This window comes from Taudactylus pleione, unplaced genomic scaffold (assembly GCF_031769625.1).
Source record: "Taudactylus pleione unplaced genomic scaffold, aTauple2 ptg000113l, whole genome shotgun sequence".
In the NCBI taxonomy this organism is placed as follows: Eukaryota; Metazoa; Chordata; class Amphibia; order Anura; family Myobatrachidae; genus Taudactylus; species Taudactylus pleione.
In genome coordinates, this window is record NW_028284515.1 from 7709520 (window position 1) to 7729338 (window position 19819).

The following is a 19819-nucleotide window of genomic DNA, read 5'->3' on the forward strand; positions in this document are numbered from 1 at the left end:
CCACAATGGCTTGGCTAACCATTAGAGAGGGCATGGTCTGGGCCCCTTTAAACATATATTTAGTAAAAACTGCTAGTACTTGCAAGATAATGTACCAGATTAATAACACCAATGCATTGTAGAAAATTCACCTTAGTCCTGTGCAGTATAATGTAACGAATTATACATTATACTGTACATATAAGTGCACAGTCTTGAACCTGATCCCTAGAGAAAGGGGTGGCCCCCAGGCAGTGGGGCTGACCGGGGCTTTCCCCTGTACCCCTGTGGGCCAGTCCGACCCTGCCGGAGCTCAAGCCATTGGCGTCTCTATAGTTTGAAGTAAATACTGTGAGTGCAGACTACACAATATTTCATAGTGATATATAATGGTAGATGCTGATTATTTCACTTTCATTGGGTGGAGATATGGTAGCACATAGCCTAATTGCACAAGTGTAGACTAGCTCTTGAAATGAAATAGCAATACTCTTAATTGTTTTACAGTGAAACAACATTCAGCTATTAAAAGAGTACAGCAATTTATTGTTTACAGCCGAGGTTCCCAAACTCTGTACTCAAGGCACCCTAAAGGTCTAGGTTTTAAGGATATCCATGGTTGAGCACAGATGGTTACATTAAATTTACTGAGGTACTGATAAGGCCACTTGTGCTTAAGCATGAATATCCTTAAAACCTGTACTGTTAAGGTGCCTTGAGGACAGAGTTTGGAAACCACTGAATTAGTCTTTATTATTGATGCATGAAAAGCTACAGATATTTTATCTGCATCTGGACATTTGTGAAAAGTATGAAACCATGAAATTCATTGAGACTCTGCTAGCGCCGGACATCTTTTTTGCACGTTTTTTTTTTGCCGAATATGCTTCTAAGTCGCACCTGGACTCGGACGCACGAGCAGACTCTGCAGATTAATTTGATTTGCGACCCTTGTATATTTGTGTGCGACTGAGTCCCTGAATCTGTATACGAAGTGTTACAATCTAGTGGCCGCAGCTTTTTTTTCATTCAGAGTTCCGTTGTGGTTCATATATAGACTCTGCTGATTAATTTGATATGGGACACTTGTATATCTGTGTGCACCAGTCTGCTGGTGTGTCCTAGTCGCATAGCAGTGTGACTTAGACGCAATTTCGACAACAAATGTCGCCCGACGCTAGCAGAGCAGCATGGCACCTGGTGGCTCACTCACACCAGGCAAGGTGCGCTGCATGGCGTATTGAGGCTAGATGTATGAGAACACCTCTGTAACCTAGTCATGTAATTTTTTTTTTTTAAAGGGAGGTTATTATCCATGCAGCTTAAAAGAAGGGGGTGGCTTATTTTGGATAGACATCTCAAAAGTTGAAACACTACTTCAATATAAGTTAACAATTTTACCTTCACTAGGATGTTCCTTGTTTTAGGGATCCCTTAAGATATTAGAGCTTCCACAAAAGGAGGAATTGATTAGAAGCATATGGTGCCTGCAGTCCTTATTTCCATGTTGGTTCAGGTCAGCTATGGCTTGGAATGTTAGCTGCAATAGTGACGTGATTTTCATTTTATGCTGTGTCATGATTAAAACTCTCCAGTGCTTTGACCCTTGGTAATACTGTGAGTTCAGGTACAGAGAAGGATCCTCACGAGGAGCTGAAATATGAGTCTACATTATTCATTTAGTGTTTTGCTGGCCATGAAGATGTAACTCCACACATGGAAAGCAACTTACACAGATTTAATTGCATTTCTATTTGACCATTCAATTTACCAATATTAATAGTCATTGTTCTTCTGTTTTCACAGTGTTCACACTCTGTTTCCCAGTTGTGTTTTTTATCGGTCTCCTGCCTCAGGTGAACACATTCGTCATGTACCTGTGTGAACAAGTGGATATACATGTGTTTGGTGGAAATGGTGAGTGCTCCTTTCTGCACCAACTTTTAAACGTAACCTTCGTTTCAATCCAAGGCTTCACACGTGCTGCTTTCTTCTCACTCCTCCACAATGTTCTAATGCTGGGGTGGGCAATAAGCGGCCCTCCAGCTATTGAACTACAATTCCCATCATGCCTTGCAACAGTTTTTAGAATGGCCAAGTAGCACAACTGTGGTAAAGCATGCTGGGATGTGTAGGTCTTCTACAGCTGGGGGGCCGCTTATTGACCGCCCCTATTCTAATGCGTATTAGTGGCATAATGCAGGTATGGATGTGTAAGGTCTTGTGTCTGTTTGGAAATGTTTCATTTTCAGATTCCATGGCAGCCCTTATTAATGGGTTAAATCTTCTTCCACATGAGACAGGAAGGGTTCACGCCCCCGGAAGTATATCACTGGACTCTTCCCTAACTTCCTCGTCTTTGCACCAGATGGTCTGGACTGGGTGGATCCCGTTGTAGCTACCTTCGAGGTGACCCATTGAGTGAGTGGGGCAAATGCCAGGATGTGCCTTTCTTTACTATGTGTAGTAGACATGGTGCAGAGTTAAGGAAACAGACATGGGAAGCGTAACAAGGGTGCTTGCAGATAACGCGGCATGCAGTTTGCGGCCGCTGACTTCACATAAGATTCCATGACTTTAGCAGCAGAGTGCATGTTTCCTGCATTGCATCCAGAAGACTGTTAATTAGCCAGCGGGTGCAGACACTAAATAACATCTGTTGTCCGTTAAAATAAAGATCCGATTTTCCTTTGGCACGTTCTTTAAGGCTGCAGTTGAAGGAAGCAAGGGCATATTATCCTGATCGACCGTGCACAAGACCGTATCTGACAAATATTTGTCGACGTCTTGGGATCTCATCCGGTTGGTGCCAATCAATGATTTCTACTGCTAATGTTTCTCAAGATTTTCTTCAGGAAGGTCTGCAAAAGGGGTCTAGCCCTTCGCGCACTAAAATCAGTGTCCGCTTCAAATGTACTTTTGTGAAAATTTAATTATTCCCTGAGTTGCTCAGGAGATTTTATTTTCCAAGCGGCTAAAAGAATTTGCCTATACCTAAAATGATAGCGCCAGAGGATCCCCACCTGGAGCTGACGGAAGACTCTTTTTTTTTTTTTTTTTTTTAAAGCCTTGCAAGAGGTTGCTCCTTAGGCACTTACACCTAATTTTCGTTTCTACTTGTTATAACATTGGCAAAAAAAATACAGAAGATCCAGGCCTTGTGTCACACAGAACTGTATTTAAACATCTATTCGGATAGAGGGGTGTTAAGGACAGATCCTCAATTTCTTGTTAAGTCTTTTAAAGATTAGATATAGATCAGGAAATTGTTTTGCCAGCTTTGTGCCCTCAGTCTACAAACCAATAAGAGTAGAGGTTTCACTCTTGTAAGAATACTCTCCATCGCTCTTGCCAAAACAATTTTGGAAAACAGATCATCTCTTTATTCTTCCAGAGCATCCGTGAAGAGGGTAGGCTCCTACAGAAAGTATTCTCGCAAAGTGTATAAGAGATGTGATTGCTCAAGCTTATAAGAGGAAAGACATGGAAGTTTTAATTAAGGCCGTTGGGTCATATAGCACAGACCTCTTCGAAGGACTTATGAAAGGCTACAGTTGGCCGTCTTTACACATGTTCTCCACTCTCTTTGATTTAATTCATTCTGGAGATACTCAATTTGGAAAGAAAATACTTCGTTATGGAGCAATAATGTGTTAAACATATTTATTTCAGTGCTTGATTGGTTCACATGACCTCCGCCCCACCTCTCTCCCTCCATATTAACTGCTTTGGTACACTCTATTAGTAATGGTTGCTATGAAGTTGGGAAAATATAAGCAAATTATGTTCTTTTCTTACCTGATTTCATTTCTTTGAAAAAATTCCATGGCAGTCCAATATATCCATCCCTTGTATGTGTGTATATATTTATTGGAACCAGCTTGGAAAGTCTCTTAAAACAAGGGAGGGTAGTGAGGAGTCCAGAGATGTGCTGTGTAGAGGGCGTAAACCTCTTTCCTGTCTATCTCATGTGGATGATGATGATTTAACCATTAGTAATGGCTGCCATGGAGTTCTTTGAGGTAAGAGCATTAGTCTCAAGAAAGCCTAGCTAATATCTAACCTAAAGATGGCCTCTACATTTGTTTACATAAAGCGATCAAGGTGGTTAGTGGCAAGACCCACATTTTTCTTCTTTCATTGTAGAAGCAGAATTTCATGTTTGAGACCTCATGTTATGACGTTAGACATATATGAATTGGATGACCCGTACTTCCCTACAGTCATTATATAAGTTGGTGGAATTCCATTACAGGACCCTGATTAGTACTTTTATTTTCCAGCTACCACCAGCCTGCTTGCAGCACTTTACAGCTTTATTCGTAGCATTGTGGCGGTAGCTTTACTCTATGGATTGTGTTATGGTGCTCTTAAGGTAAGTTATTGCACGGTCATTCATGAAATGTAGCATGCAATAGAAGGCAATCTATGTATTAAGCGATTATAGCTTAACATAACCAATGGAAATAGTGTTGTCCCAGCTTCTATAGTCTAGAAGGCTGCTGTCTGTGTTTTTGTTTTTTTCCCCTTGTATACTGGAATTTAGTGCTGCGGGCCTATGGGAATTAAGGCAAAATACTTGGGATCTTTTTGTGTGTTTTTTATTTTTAGCCCAGTGGCATTAAGATTTCCGTATTTGTGTAGGACTCCTGGCAATTCACATGACACTTGACAGGGATGTTGAATCTTGGTGCATTGTAGCTGCTGTTTTAAGAATCTAGCGCAAAATATTCATATGCAGAGATTCTAACTTCCATAAAAATTTACTGGACCAGAACTAATCTGTATCAGTATTTAGTATTTGTTTTTAATGTTACAGAGGTGTCAATTCTCTAAAAAGGAGAATGCTTTTTGGTCTGTCTGACCTTGTGGTGCAGCCTCAAATGTTATAAGATCCTTTGCACACCTAATGAGTAGAAATAACAGTGATTGATAAGATGCAGAAATCTGAATCCAATCTGTGTCCCGTTCCACCTCTGATGATGATTCTTAAGGTGCGTACACACTAGACGATATGCTCCCTGAGCGATATCGTCTAGTGTGTCCCTGGCAGGGTGTGCTCAATGTCGTTCATGACATCGAGCACACCCGCTGAACGATATCATTAACGATATCATTCAGCGCCGGACTCTCTCTCCTATTCCCCAACATGCAGCAACCTGTCAATATTGTCAGGTTGGCCTGCATGTTTGCTCGATGAACGATAATGACGAACGAGCTGCGAGAATGCGCATCGTTCGTCGTTCATCGTTATCGTTCATTTAGGTAAAAAAATGTATGATAAAGTTAACGATATCGTTATTATTCAGTCGTCCACTTTAATCGCACGTGTATACGCACCTTTAGACTATTGTATTTTTTATTTTTTTATTTTTTTATTTTTCATGTTGGTTAGGTATATTCTTATGTCACCAACATCTTAAAATGTGCTCACCCTGGCATGAGTTTCCTAGTTAAATGCCGGTATTAAACATCATGCCTAAAACTACAATAAGAATTTATGGCGTGTGTTTCAGTTGAGACAATAAGACCTTTATAGTGTACCCTCTTTCATTGTTGTTTTCCTGTCTTCAGGATCCTTGGGATGCTCCACATGTTCCTGTTTTGTTCTCCATTTTCTGTGGTGTGTTAGTGGCAGTTTCTTACCATCTCAGCAGACAGAGCAGTGATCCCTCTGTCCTCATGTAAGTTATTTAATGGAACGTTTGGATTAAGCACAGCTCAGCAGTGTATCCCTGTGCTAATATTTATACTGTGTCTGTGCATACATTTCCTGTGGAGATAAATAATCCTCCACTACAAAACACACCTCTGCGTGAACACCCATGTATTTAGCAAAATGCGGCTGTACCAAGAATTATAGAGTAAAACGATTAAGTAAAGAAAATCCTGGATTGTGAAACACAATGTGAATAGTAACAAATCATAAACAGATTGTACTTTTGTAGGCAAATATAGGATTTTTGCACTTTTGTTAAATCCTTTTACCATAGTTTACTAGGAGAAAGTGAAACCATGGCGCATAAATGTGCCGATGGGAGCTTGTATAAAAATAAACTAGTCCAAGCTCTTCCCCCTTCTGTCGCCCCCTGTTGGGTAGGCAGTACAGTAGTGTACTGGACAGGAATATACAACTAAGTGAGAGGAAGGAGAGGCCAAAACATAAAAATGTTTTAACTACTACAACATGTCCATTATGAACAACACCATAACGCAAAGAGAGGGAGGTCCAGTATATTCCAGTGGACTGAGAACAGCATTTATCGGGATGTAGTTATGTGACCCAGCAGAATGCCGGCTAGGGATTTATGATGGACATTGAAATACCGACGCCTATCATCCCGGGCCGCCATCCTGAACGAATGAAAGTCCGGGGCACCCTTAGTGTTAGCTGCGGGAGAGGGGGGGATTAGGATTAAGGAGTCTAGCGGGGTTAGGTTTGGGGGGGTCATCTAGGGCTAGGCACTCCTAGGGGGGAGGGTTAGGCACTAAGGGGGAAGGTAGGGTTAGGCACCACTAAGGGAGGGTTGGGGGAGGGGAGACGGGGGAGGTTAGGGTGCTTACCTGCCCCTGAAGGGATCTTGATCCTGTCGGGAATCCGCTGTCGGCATTTCAATCCCATTTAACAGAAGTAGAAACGTCTTTTCTCTTACAATTATTTGGGATTAATAAGGCGGAAACACTGGAATAATGGGGACGTATAAAAGCATTCCCTAAGGGTGGGAGTGCACAAAAATGGCCGACTGCACAACTTTTTGTCTAAAGGAAGCATCTTATAATGCAAAATCCTTAGCATATATAAACTTTGGAATATGTGGACAAAGGACCAGGTAGCACCCCTGCAAGCTATGCGACGGAGACCCTGGGCCACACCTCTGAAGGTTCTCGCTGACCTAGTGGAGTGCTTAGTTACATTATCTGTAATTGGAAGACCTGCACCAATGTAATACTGCTAAAGTACAGCAGTAATACATATTGCAGTTGGTTTCGTTGCATCGTATAGAACGCAGATTATCCTTTTTCATTGCCTGCAATTCTGTTTAAGTAAAGTGCCTTAACCGCATCAAGAAGTTAAAGACTATCATTAGGAGTTCCTATAGAAACGTTCTAGGGTTTAAACTGTCCTGATTTTAAATAAGTTTTAACTTTGGTTGAAAAGACAGCTTTGTTTGAAGCAAAGCCCTATCCTGTAAAACAATATAAAGAGATCTACAAGAAAGCTACCAATTCTAAAACTGCTGTATTCCAACAAATACATTTAAGGCCTAAAGATTCAAAAGGAGGTTTTTTTGTACCACAGTCAAGACAATGTCAGGGACCTCAAAGCTAGTTGTGACAAATGGAACGTACAGCAGGTGAGACTGAATGACCTTGCATTCAGGAGTTTTGCATTGACTGATTGCAGTTGGGACTGCTGAGTGGAACTTCTTGAAGCAGGTGACTGCAGTACCGACTGCTGTAACTGTATCGGTAATACTGCGGGTGGCCTGAAAAGGGGCAGGAGCAGAGTGTAACTGCGCAGGTGATGTTGGGTTGTCGCTTGCTGGCGATAGTTTTTCCAATGATGGCGACGGTCCAGCGATAAGTTCGATACTTTTTGCTATGTGCATCTGCTGTCTGCTTTTATCTGCACACATGGAGTCGCAAACTATCAATGGTATCCCGATGGTGATTAGATGCAGTTGACCATTGTTTCATTTCTCCATGCATGCCCTTTTAACACACAATGCAGTCCCCCTTAGACACTGTGGGTCTAGCAGAAAATGCAATCTAAAGTTGCACCAATTTACTTAAAAATCCCAGGTAGGAGTTCAGTGTAGACTTTACTAGTATGGGTGACTGATTCCTATCCTGCTCTGAACAACCATGCGTATACGGTTTAATACGTTCAGATTGCATATTATACATGTCTGCAAACTCGTTTTTCGGTCGAAATAATAGGATAGTTCTCCCGAAAATGCATAGGAGCCGCGATTAGCTCACGTACCTATGTGTTTTCGGCTTTTTTTTTTTTTTTTTTGTGAAAAAAAAACTGCATTTATCGTGGATTATTTTTTGGGACACATCAGGTCCCGAAAAACCCTGACAAGTGCCGCCCTATGCCCGAATTTGGGGCTTATTGGATAGCCCGGGGCGAGGTAATTAGCAGCGTTAATTTACTGCGGCTAATTAGGTACCCCCTTCAATTGGTATCTTGTGAACAGCTTAAAAGCATTTTTAAAGCTAATCATAGCTTTATTTAGTTAGCATAATTGGTAGAAAGTGAGTCTGTATGTTTTGAAACATGAAAGGGGGGGAAAAAAACGGCCTTGAAACTGCTGGCGAGGGAGAGGCCTCCTGAACCATTGGTTGTCGCTTGAATGGACTAATATTGATAGTTGGTTGAATGGGAATGTTCTCATATGCAACAAGACATTTCTTATATGAAATTGTGCTTTAAAATGTCCCGATGATCATCCTGTCCTTACAACTTCTGGGTTTCGCCTCTCGTTCCAGGAAGACCAATACCTATGTACTACTCAGGCAGGGATAGAAAACGCCATGATTTCTAGCAATTACTATTGAGTATTTCACATAAATTCAGTTGTGTTTCCTCTTCAGCTCACTGGTGCAATCAAAACTCTTTCCAAACAATGAGGATAAAAATCCAGAGGACCCTCTGTCTGAGGTGAAAGACCCTCTTCCTGAGAAGCTGAGAAATTCTGTTGTAAGTGTGGTTTTAACCTTTTTCAACTGAAGTAGTAATTAATATATCTTTAGTCAATCTTGCAGGTGTCCCTGAGTAACCAGTTTTTTTGTCACAAAATGCAAGGCCTTTGGCTGGCAGTATAATTTATTTACATTAATGTGTGTCTAGTACCATGTGATTATTACCCCTCTCTAATGTAGGTGCCCCTTAATTGTTGAAAGCCAGGTTGTGGGATTCTGCAGTGTAGCATTTTTATATCTGATGACACTGATCACCAAATATTAACTTCTTTTAGGGTGCTTAGTTTGGAAGAGGGGGATCCCCTTTGTCAAACAAGGCTGACCCGTCTCTCTAGTGCCGGGGTGGATGCGATTACAGGGACTTAAAGTTCCTCTACCCATTATCTGACCTTACTATTTAGTTATTTTCATTTAAATGAACATTAGTGTACATGCGTTTCAACATCATTACTCTGAGAGTTCCTCAATGACTCCCCACCTGTGGTTAATACAGGAGAAGCAGAAGTTGTTGTTTTTATTGGGGCAATTTACTGTCAGGGATAGGTTGGACATGTCACCTGCAGCTTTTATGGTGCATGCAGATGGCGAGTCCCACTCATCCAAAGCAAAAGGGTTAAAGCCTGCCGCAAGATTGCCTTTTACAAAATTGGGTCTTACTACATTTGAAACAAGCAGTGTTGTATATGATTTGTCTTTACCACTAGGTGTAAAACATCTATATAAAATTACATTACTCTAATTTCTGTTTCAGATTTTTGTTTGACATTTACAAGTGGCATGTTTCTTTGTAAGGTTATAACTCTCAATATGTACAGTACTCTGATTTCAGGCATTGAGTCTACTATTTACTGTTTTGTAGAATGAAAGATTGCAGTCTGACCTGGTTGTCTGTGTCGTGATAGCGGTTTTATATTTTGCAATTCATGTCAGCACTGTGTTTACAGCATTACAGGTAATATATTTGTTGTTTTTCACTTCATTGGCTACTAGCTCCCCATTGTTCAGTAATTCTGTATGGATTTATTTGCAAATGCCATCCTTTGAATAACATAAAGTGGGTTAGCAATGTACTTCTAAACAGTGATCGATACATGCATAGCCAAGGGATTGCCTCTACTGAGTACACTTTTGCAGTGTGAAAGCTCTTAATGCCAAATGTTTTCAGGAAGTTCAGAGCCTTTTCCTAGTGGATGTTTTAGAGTTAGCTGGGTTAGCACTCAAACTAATTTTGTAGTGTGGATTTGTTAGAACAAGTGCAATGCATTAAGTAGTATTGGTGATCTTATAAAGTGGGGTTTGTCATTCAGGCAGATTTTTTTCCACTGCATAGTGGCATTTTTCAATTTCATGAGTTCTCACACTTTTTTGTTTTCCAGCCTGTTCTGAGCTATGTTCTCTATGCAGTAGTTGGTTCAGTTGGATTCCTAACACACTATGTTCTGCCACAAGTACGTAAGCAGCTTCCCTGGCACTGCTTCTCTCACCCGCTGCTAAAAACAAAGGAATATTATCAGTTTGAAGTTCGAAGTAAGAAAATTTAACTTTTTTTTTTTTTTTCTTAAATATGCGTCTTAAACACTTTTTAAAGTGCTAAAATGCCGTGCTTCAAGAATGTTTAAGAACCTGTAAGTTACAATGGGACAGAGACTAAGAAAAATAAAATTTCTCTCGTAGCGCTATATAAATAAAAATAGTACTACAATATATGGTACTTGAATCCACTTAAAGGGTGTGATGTTTTTAATTGCATGTTCAAATACTTGTTTATGGTATACTTCATTTGTCCTTATATTTGTTAAACTCTTGTACAATTACAATGCCTACAATTCATACTGGGATTTCATTATGATTTGATGGTTAACTGGAAAGTCCACTATTTGTTTTTTATATATAAAAAAAAATAATAATAAAAAAAAAAAAATATATATATATATATATATATATATTTTTAATATTATATTCTCTATCTCACTATTGTATTTTTTAGTGTCTATTTTTTAGAGTGGAAATTAGGCGAGGCATTTTCAAAAGAAGTGGAAACTTAATTTTATTTGCATGGATTTTTCTTTTTCATTGTATAGAACAATGTAACTTTCTTTAGCAGTTAATAAAAAATACTTTAAATTTCACAGTGGAAAATGAAATGCTGTGTGAGCGTTGCAATCACATTATCAATGCATTGTTTTCCTGTAGCTGGAATTACTGCAAGTAGTAACGTATCTGAGTGGTCAGTGGTCTGAGTTTGACTTTTGTCTTTTGCAAGATGCTGCTCACATGATGTGGTTCGAGAAGGCTCACGTCTGGCTGCTTTTTGTAGAGAAAAATGTTATTTACCCACTAATTGTTCTCAATGAGCTCAGTAATGGTGCCAAGGAAATAGGCAGCCCTAAAAGACTGGGTGCAGAGTAAGTATGTTATACATATTACTACATATATCTAAATATGTTATATTTTTTTTTGTTGTGCTACACTTTTTCCCAAATCTCCTCTGTATTATATTTAATGTAGACTGTTGCTACACATTTTGACCTGTCAGTTTAGCACATCCAGATACCAACAATTTAGGCTTCTCTAAATATAACCTGATGAAAACACACACATGCTGCTTCGGGTTGGGTACAGGATGCCGGCGCTCGGGATCCTGGCGGTCAGAATCCTGCCGATGGCGCCCCGACAGGGTTAGGATACTGACACCTGTCTGCAGGTATCCTAACCCTACCCCTAAACTTGACCCTTCCTCTCCGCAGCCTTAACCTAACCCTCTCCCTAGCCCCAGTACTTACTGTCGGGATTCTGGGGCCGGCTCCCTGGCAGCTGAAAATTAAACATCCAGCTGCTTCATTCTCAAGGTGACTGGGTTTACTGTCTTTCCCGATTTTAACAATTCAAATATGAACGGGTTTTTATTTTACAAATTTATTTTATGGCTCAGACATTGAAGATTTGATGAAACTTGTCTAATGCTGGGTACACACTGGCCGATATATTGGGCGATCAATTGATCTGCCAATATATATCGTGCCCCCGTCGGCCAGTGTGTACAGACGATATGTCTGTGAACGACGTTGTTCAGACAAATCGCACTGGCTGTGCTGCACAGCAGATTAACAGATATGTTTGCAGACATATCTGTCCATCAGCAAGTGTGTACGGGCGAGAGTCTCCTATGCCAAAGGGGGGGGAGCGGTCACTCTGATCGCGCCCCCCTTTGGCTGTGCGCCGGGCTGAGGGGCAAACAGTGCCCCCCTACCCAGCGCGCAGCAAATGGTTTTTTTTTTTCGATGGGGGCGTGGTCACAAGTGCCGCATTTAGGCTACGCCGCCTACCCGCCCCGTCCCGACCCACTGCAGCATGCAGGTGAAGGTCGTTCAGTGTGTATGAACGACATCATCTGCAGATCACTCGATCTGCAGATATATCGCTATAGTGTGTACCCACCTTAAGACAACCAAATTGGCAGCTATCTCTACATATGGCTGCCTTCCAGTCAGTGTCTATCATTGTTGACCAAAAGACTGAATATTGCACGTAGTCCAGTGCTGATCATCTGTACACCCACGTACAGTGTCCTTATACTATCAGGAAATGTGGCGGTGATGTAGCCATGGATAGAATCATAATATTTGCCATGTCATTAAATGCTGACTCCACTTGGGGTTTTTTGTTTATTATTTTTATAGTTTGCCTGTTGCTATGAGAGCCTCCTTGCTTTTAAACATTTGGGAAAATATATGTGGTTATAAAACAGTTATGCATTCACCCCATAAATCTAAATGAAGCTCCCGTTTCTACATGTTTGCTAGTATTTTACTTAACACTGTAACTTTTGTTGACAGAGTTGGTGCATTGTTAATCACCATTGCTGGTATGAAGCTGCTAAGGTCGTCTTACAGTAGTCCCACCTGCCAATATGCCACATTCATCTTCACTGTGCTCTTCTTTACGTTTGACTATAAGGATTTCTCAGAGAAACTACTGCTAGACCTCTTCTTTATGTCCATACTCTTCAGCAAGGTATTGTTTACACAACTAAGAGGTCTGAACTTCATAATGCACATTTTTTTTTCTCCCACTTTTACATATTTTGCTAGATTTTTTTTTTTTTTACTTGTGATCTAAACATTCAGCTCCTTATAAGCAACTGGGAGTCCTTCTACATAATACAGGGACATAAGGTAGCCCAAATAATAAATGCATACCTGAAAACAAAGGGTAGTGAGGGGGGAGTCCTATAGGTCACAGCTGAGACCACAGGAGCAAGTGTGAGTCAGACAGAAGATTGGGACAGCTCTAATAAAGAGATGGGTGAGCTCTAATAAAGAGATGGGATTTAATAGTGTGTTTAATGATTTGTTGGAATGCTGGAGAGTCTGCTTGGGCGTGATGCTCAATTCCATAATTGAGTGTTTGCATATGAGAAAAATTGTAGACGGAGGGCTAAGAGATACAAGACGCAAACAGATCTAAGGGGCGAGTGGGAGAGTTGTCTTGTATAACATTGGAGATGTATGAATAGGGGGGATTGCGAGGGGTGTAGGTAACCATGAGTATTTTGAATTTGTTTCAGGAGGACATTATCCAATAGCCAAACTAATTATCTAATTTGGGAATTAAGAATTAAAAAAAACAAAAATGAATAAGTCAGAGTAACTGAGAATTTAATCAAACGATAGAAGTGTTAACTTTTACTCTTACACCTTATTAATTGATCATTTACTTAGGAGGCATAATCCACTATTAGCTATTGGTGTAAACACCGAGCTGTAATCTTTTGAGATTTAATGTTTGTTTACTTGTAAAGAGAGCTCTTTGATGAGGCCCCTTTAAAGTGAGCAAAATAAAGCATTGTTTTTGGTTCTTTAGAATTTAAATTATACATTTTAGAACATTACTATGCAGGGGATGTCTGACTTAAAATCATCAATTTCTAATACATTTTTAACTTCTATTTTCTGTTTCAGCTTTGGGAGCTTTTTTACAAGTTACGCTTTGTCTACACATACATTGCTCCATGGCAGATCACATGGGGATCAGCATTCCATGCCTTTGCCCAGCCGTTTGCCGTACCTCGTATCTTTTTATAACAAAATGGCCAATGCTTGAGCGCTGCTCTCAGTGGCGCATATTGGCATAAAAATCTTTTAACCACTTGCAGGGCACTTTGCCTCTGCTCAGGCCCCCTGGGAGTGATGATGTGATCTATGACCGTCGATGTTACTCCCAAAATCTCTCCCCAGAATGCCGTGAGTGCGGCACTACAGGGTACATGTGTACATAAAAAAATAAAATGATGCACAGTGGCATATGGGGTGGCTGGTGCTAAACAGTGGGGGCCCATTGTCATAGTTTGTAAGTGTGGAGGCTTTGCCACAGGGTTCTATGGGGATAGATTACCACTATGGGGGTGATGATGCTAGTGATATCCACGGGGGGGCTATTTCTGAAGGGGGGTGATTTTATTATGGGGGCTTATGGACACGTGGGTTTGTGGAGGTGAAAAACACACTTTTTTTTTTTTGTACAGTTTCATATAACCTGTTTGTCAAACAATTAATTTTTCATATTTGCTGTACAGAACTGTATAAGATGTCTTTATTTTACACCATTGGTTCCCAAACTCTGTCCTCAAGACACCCTAACAGTCCAGGTTTTAAGAATATCCTTGATTAAGCACAGATGGTTAAATTGAATTGACTCGTCTGTAAAACCTGGGCTGTTGGGGTTCCTTGAGGTGTCAGTAGATTAGTCAGACATACTTTTGTTAGTCTAGACCACAGGTTCTCAAACTTGGTCCTCAGGACCCCAAACAGTGCATGTTTTCTAGTTTTCCTCACAGAATCGCAAGTGAAATAATTAGCTCCACCTGTGGATCTTTTAAAATGTCAGTGAGTAATGAATATACCTGTGCACCTGCTGGGTGACCTGCAAAATGTTAACTGTGTGGGGTCCTGAGGATCGAGTGTGAGAACCACTGGTCTAGACTCCACTAGACAAATGAACACCAATCATTCTGGTTGCTATGGGTTAAAACCATAAAAATGGTATTTGTTAGTTTAAAAAATTTTTTTTTTGTAAATAGGCTACTGTGGCATACTGTGTAAAACAGCTTGGTTTGTTTGCTCAGATTGCTTTTACTGATTGACCCTGTGTAAGATCTGCTTATTTCTGTGACTGCCATGATCTGTCACATTACTCATGGTGATGTGAGCAGGTACTTTGGGAATCCCCACTCACCTCTGATTTCATTGTGACATACTTGACTGTACTGGGTAATTGTCATTGCTTAGTGACGGGAAGCTTGTTGGGGGAACCTGGGGTCACCCTACATCAGGGATATTCAACATGCGGACCTTCAGCTGCCATGGAACTACACATTCCAGCGTTCCATGCCACAGTATTGCTAATAGGGCATGCTAAAACTGGAGTTCCACAGCAACTGGAGGGCTGCGTGTTGAATACCCCTGCCCTACATCCTTCTGACTTTGCTAATGGAAGCTTGGCTGGGCTAGCTATTTGGCTCTCATAAATGGACAATCTCCTATTGGAGTAAGGCCGTCATTTTAACAAGTGAGCTGGTTCAGACTCTCAGGACAGCTCATTGTACTTAGTTGATGGGGACTTTATGGGCTGCAAGGCATGGTGTGTCTGCTGAACACCTGTGTGCAGCAACTACCTGGTGGTATGAACACATCTTTAAGTTCTACAAGTTTGATACCTTTGCACCCAGAGGTGAAAGTTTTGGATATGTGGAGCTGCACACTACCTCATAGCATCCCCTCCGTTCAGGACAACTGGGTCACAGAGAAAGTAGAATTTGTAGTTAAGGTTAAATCCCTTTCTATCATTTCATGAGGGACACTGGAGTCCCTCCCAATGCTCTTTATGGTCTCTTGTTCTCCTGTTATGTTTCTGTTTCTTGTCCTTTTGTTAATGATCACATGATGAGTGTTCTCTCTACTTTAGTGTACTCCGTCTCTGTTTTGGGATTTGTGCAGGCAGCCAGGACATGGGGGGGGGGGGGGGGGGGGGGTGAGCAGACTCCTCACACCACTAGCTATACCGCAGTGTTCCAGTTTTCCCCATGGAATCGAAGAACAGAGGGCCTTATTCTTATTCTGACCCGCTCGCGAGCGCTGTACGCTCGCAAGCGGGTCGATGGTGCCTGCATGCGTATGACGGAGGGAGCTCCATCATGCGCGAGACCCAGTGTGCGATGGGGAATCCGTCGCTCGGGGTCTCGCACCAAAGGGGGCGTGCTGTTGATGGTGAGTGACAGCACGCCCCCTTTGGTGGGCGTGCCTGGGGCGTGGCTGCCAGCGGAGGTGTTCCCATGGGAACGCCTACCGTCTGGGTCCGGCCCCACTGACATCACTAGTGATGTCAGTGGGAGTGAATTTGGCTCTGTTAGAGCCAAAATCACTCCAGGGCTTGCGGCAGCGAGACCCTACCGCAGGGTCTCGTCGCAAGCCCGATGGTCTTGACCATCGCGACCATTATCATGGACGCTCGCATAAGCTGTGGGTGGTAACCCACAGCTATGCCAGCGTCCAAGAGACCGCTCCAAGAAGAGGTAGGAGGGCCCTGATTTAGAGCGAGCGCTCTGGTCAGAGCGTCCGGCTCTGAATCAGGCCAAGAGTTTTAACTTTTTGTTGATTGGCAGCAATGAAACCACTATAGTGCACATATCGTGTTTTCCCCTTAACACTCATGATCTTCAGATTCTGCAATGCTGTTTGTCCAGGCAATTGTATCTGCTTTATTTTCAACACCTCTCAACCCATTCCTGGGGAGTGCAATATTCATCACGTCATATGTGAGACCTGTCAAGTTCTGGGAGAGAGACTACAAGTAAGTGATGTAGAGAAGACCAGGATTGTTTGGTTGTAGTATTGTATTCATCCTTGTCATAAGGGATTTCTGTGACTTATCAAGCTAAACGTCTGCATGATGTACTGTTGGTGGGGAATAAATATAATGTGCTGATTAATTTGATATGTATATAGATAACCATAATTATTGCTTAAAAACAAAATAATAAGCAACTCCTTGTATAGAGTGAAATAGGTGGGTATTACATAGATATACCAACATGGTCATGTATGAACTAAAAAAAAGTCTGGTGAAGGTTGGTACTTAGCTAAATAGTATTGTCTTAATTTATTGAGATTTCCTCTAGTTGACCTGGGAGTATTTTAGGTGGAATTGGGTTAATAAGGCTTTTATAGTAAATAATACTGACCACAATTTAAAATAAAAATGTATATACCCCCATACACGCTTTTGTGAAATTAACAGAAATGTTCCAACAGCATTGGTTAACTAATGATGTATTATTTTTATTAACACGCTGTATAGTGTCCATCTTGTACAGGACTTTGTCGTCATTAGTTGGATACCCTATCTTTTCTTTTATAACTGGTCTCTTTCTGTATTGCAGTACAAAACGTGTGGATCACTCAAATACAAGGCTGGCCTCTCAACTTGACCGAAATCCAGGTGAGCAATTATCTTTGAGAACCACTGCTCTAGAGAAATTCATAAGTAATAACAAACTTTATCCTCAGGACCCCACACAGTTCACGTTTTCCAGATCACCCAGCAGCTGCACAGGTGTAGTCATTACTCACTGACACATTTTAAAAGATCCACAGGTGGAGCTAATTTCACTTGTGATTTTGTGAGACCTGGAAAACATGCACTGTTTGGGTTCCTGACCGAGTTTGAGAACCTATGCTCTAGAGCAGGGGTCTTCAAACTTGGCCCTCCAGATGCTGTGGAACTACACATCCCAGCATGCACGGCACATAGTTTTAGCATGCTGTTATATCAAAAAGGTGGCAGTGCATGCTGGGATGTGTAGTTCCACAGCAGCTGGAGGGCCAAGTTTGAAGACCCCTGCTCTAGAGGATTGAATTACTGTGATTTATCATTTTTTTTTTTTATTATTTTTTTACAAATGTGTGTTTTATTGACTCATAAGCAGTTTTAACACAATCTATACAAATCATAATATCAATTGGATAAGGACAAATAAAGAGCACGAGTTTATCAAGTGTATTCATCACAATTAACAAATGACAAGACAATATATTAATAAACCATTTCACTTAATGCAAAAAAAATTGCTAGGTAAAAAACAGAAAATAAAGCATAAAAACAGTAGTGCGGTGTGGAGTAGGGAACCCCCTGCTTTGATATAGGAGGGTCATTATCTATGACGTGTAATAAGTACCATGAAGTGGATTAAAAACATTGGGTGAGTGTTGGTTGAGTCTGCAACGGGAGTATATTTATATAGCTTTCCCAGGCAGAGGACTCCACCCAATCTATTCTAAACAAATAAAATAGTTTTTCCTTAAATAAAGAGAAAGGGGACATCCCCGGCTGAATCCGTGTCTGCAGTATAGTCTCTTTAGCAGCCGCACTCAGAGCTAACAAGAGTTTACGACTCCCAGGAGACACCCTCTGACGCTAAGGCAGAATCCCTAGTATAGCCCATTCAGGAGAGAAGGGAACAAAATTTACCAAATGCTCCAAAGCGAACCTGCAAATCCGGAGCCAAAAAGCTCTAACCAGAGGTCAAGACCATAGACAGTGGTATAGCTCTGCATTATCTTCCCCACAACGAGGACAACTATGGGAATGGGAAGAACCCATTAAAAAAAACCTTGATGTGGGCTAATATATGTCATATGGAAGACATTTAAAAATCACTCTCTATAAGAGCTCATGGGAAGGAGACGACAGACGTCATCAAGGGACTTGAGCAACTGGTCGACTGTTAAATTCAGAAAATGATGTAGCCACTGCGGTAGACCGGACTGAAGTTTAGTATCTAAATGATCACATAGAAAAGAATAGTGAAGGGGAATAGCTTTATAATTAGTCGTGGCACAAGACAAGTGTCCAGGGGATTATCCCAGTCTGACGCAACTTGACTAATGTAATGAAGAACCTGAAAATAAGCAAAGGGGTAGGGAGCTAAGATCTCATATATCTATCCACCGCCTGACGGAATGTGAAGGGACGTTTATTAGGTTTGTCAATCAAACAACCAATAGAGCTAATACCCTTCTCTGACCATAAAAGAAAAGGATTAGAGGCCAATCTCCATCGCAAGTGCTGATTGCGTAACAAAGGGAAAGAAATCGTATTGAAAGCATTCAACCCAGCTTTATATATCGCAATATGTACTACATTCTGCCCGTGTTCCAGAGGAGGAGATTCTCCCTTAACTACAGATTTCTGCATCCTGAAGATAAAGAAAAGAACTGGAGGCCAATCTTCCCAGAAATTGGCCTCCAGTACTGTATCAGTGTAGACACTAGAATCCTGCAGCCAAGCACGAAGGTGATGTAACAAGGCTGCATGATTATAATAGGTAATATTAGGAGAATTGATTCCCGCCATGCGTTCTTGGTGGTTGTAAACGAATTAGACTAATTTTATGCCTCTTATTTTTCCAAATGAAATTACTAAAGGTCGTGTTGAGTTTTTTTTTGTGTCTGCCACAGTGAGTAGCAGAGGGAGATATTGAAGTAAATGCATTCATTTGGGAAAAGAGACCATTCTAAGTAGGCTAGCCCTTCCCAAATGGGAGAGCTGGAGACGACGCCACCCATCAAGATCCCACGTCAAGGACGTTAAGGCCTTGGAAATATTCAATGAGTATAGAGAAGAGGGGTTCTTGGTAATCTGCACTCCCAAATAGGTAAAGCTTCTCCTCTCCCTCTCAAAAGGAGTTGTAGAATGCCAACTAGGGTGAATGAAGCCCAATTTCAAATAAAAAGCAACTGATTTTTCTGAATTAACCTGTAGGCCAGATATCGCTTCAAAGTACTTAAGCAAAGACATAGCATGTTGCAAAGAAGATGGGAGGTGGTAAAGATCAATTACGGCATTTGCTGATATTTTAATCTCTCTACTACCTATTTTATTACCATGAATTAGCAGGGATTGTTGGATTAGGCGGAGCAGAGGGTCCAAAGATAAATTAAACAATAATGGTGACAAGGGGCACCCCTGGCGAGTACCTTTACTCATGGTGCTATCACCTCCCCTCAGTGCATTCAATAAGAGACGTGAGTGGAGAAGTATAAAAATAACGTATCAAGCCTATAAAATCCTGACC

At 41.2% G+C, this 19819-nt stretch overlaps 1 protein-coding gene across 6 annotated transcripts in view; it reads left to right on the plus strand.

The window, feature by feature from the left end:
* PCNX1 (pecanex 1) overlaps positions 1–19819 on the plus strand; it is a 127252-nt gene that overhangs the window by 85524 nt on the left and 21909 nt on the right. For all 6 annotated transcript variants that reach the window (XM_088471221.1, XM_088471222.1, XM_088471223.1 and 3 more), the window contains 11 exons: positions 1786–1896; positions 4263–4354; positions 5554–5663; positions 8581–8686; positions 9548–9640; positions 10065–10215; positions 10952–11093; positions 12525–12702; positions 13650–13758; positions 16407–16536; positions 17126–17184. In XM_088471221.1, coding sequence (XP_088327347.1) covers positions 1786–1896; positions 4263–4354; positions 5554–5663; positions 8581–8686; positions 9548–9640; positions 10065–10215; positions 10952–11093; positions 12525–12702; positions 13650–13758; positions 16407–16536; positions 17126–17184 — 1281 coding nt within the window. The remainder of the gene's footprint in view (positions 1–1785; positions 1897–4262; positions 4355–5553; positions 5664–8580; positions 8687–9547; positions 9641–10064; positions 10216–10951; positions 11094–12524; positions 12703–13649; positions 13759–16406; positions 16537–17125; positions 17185–19819) is intronic.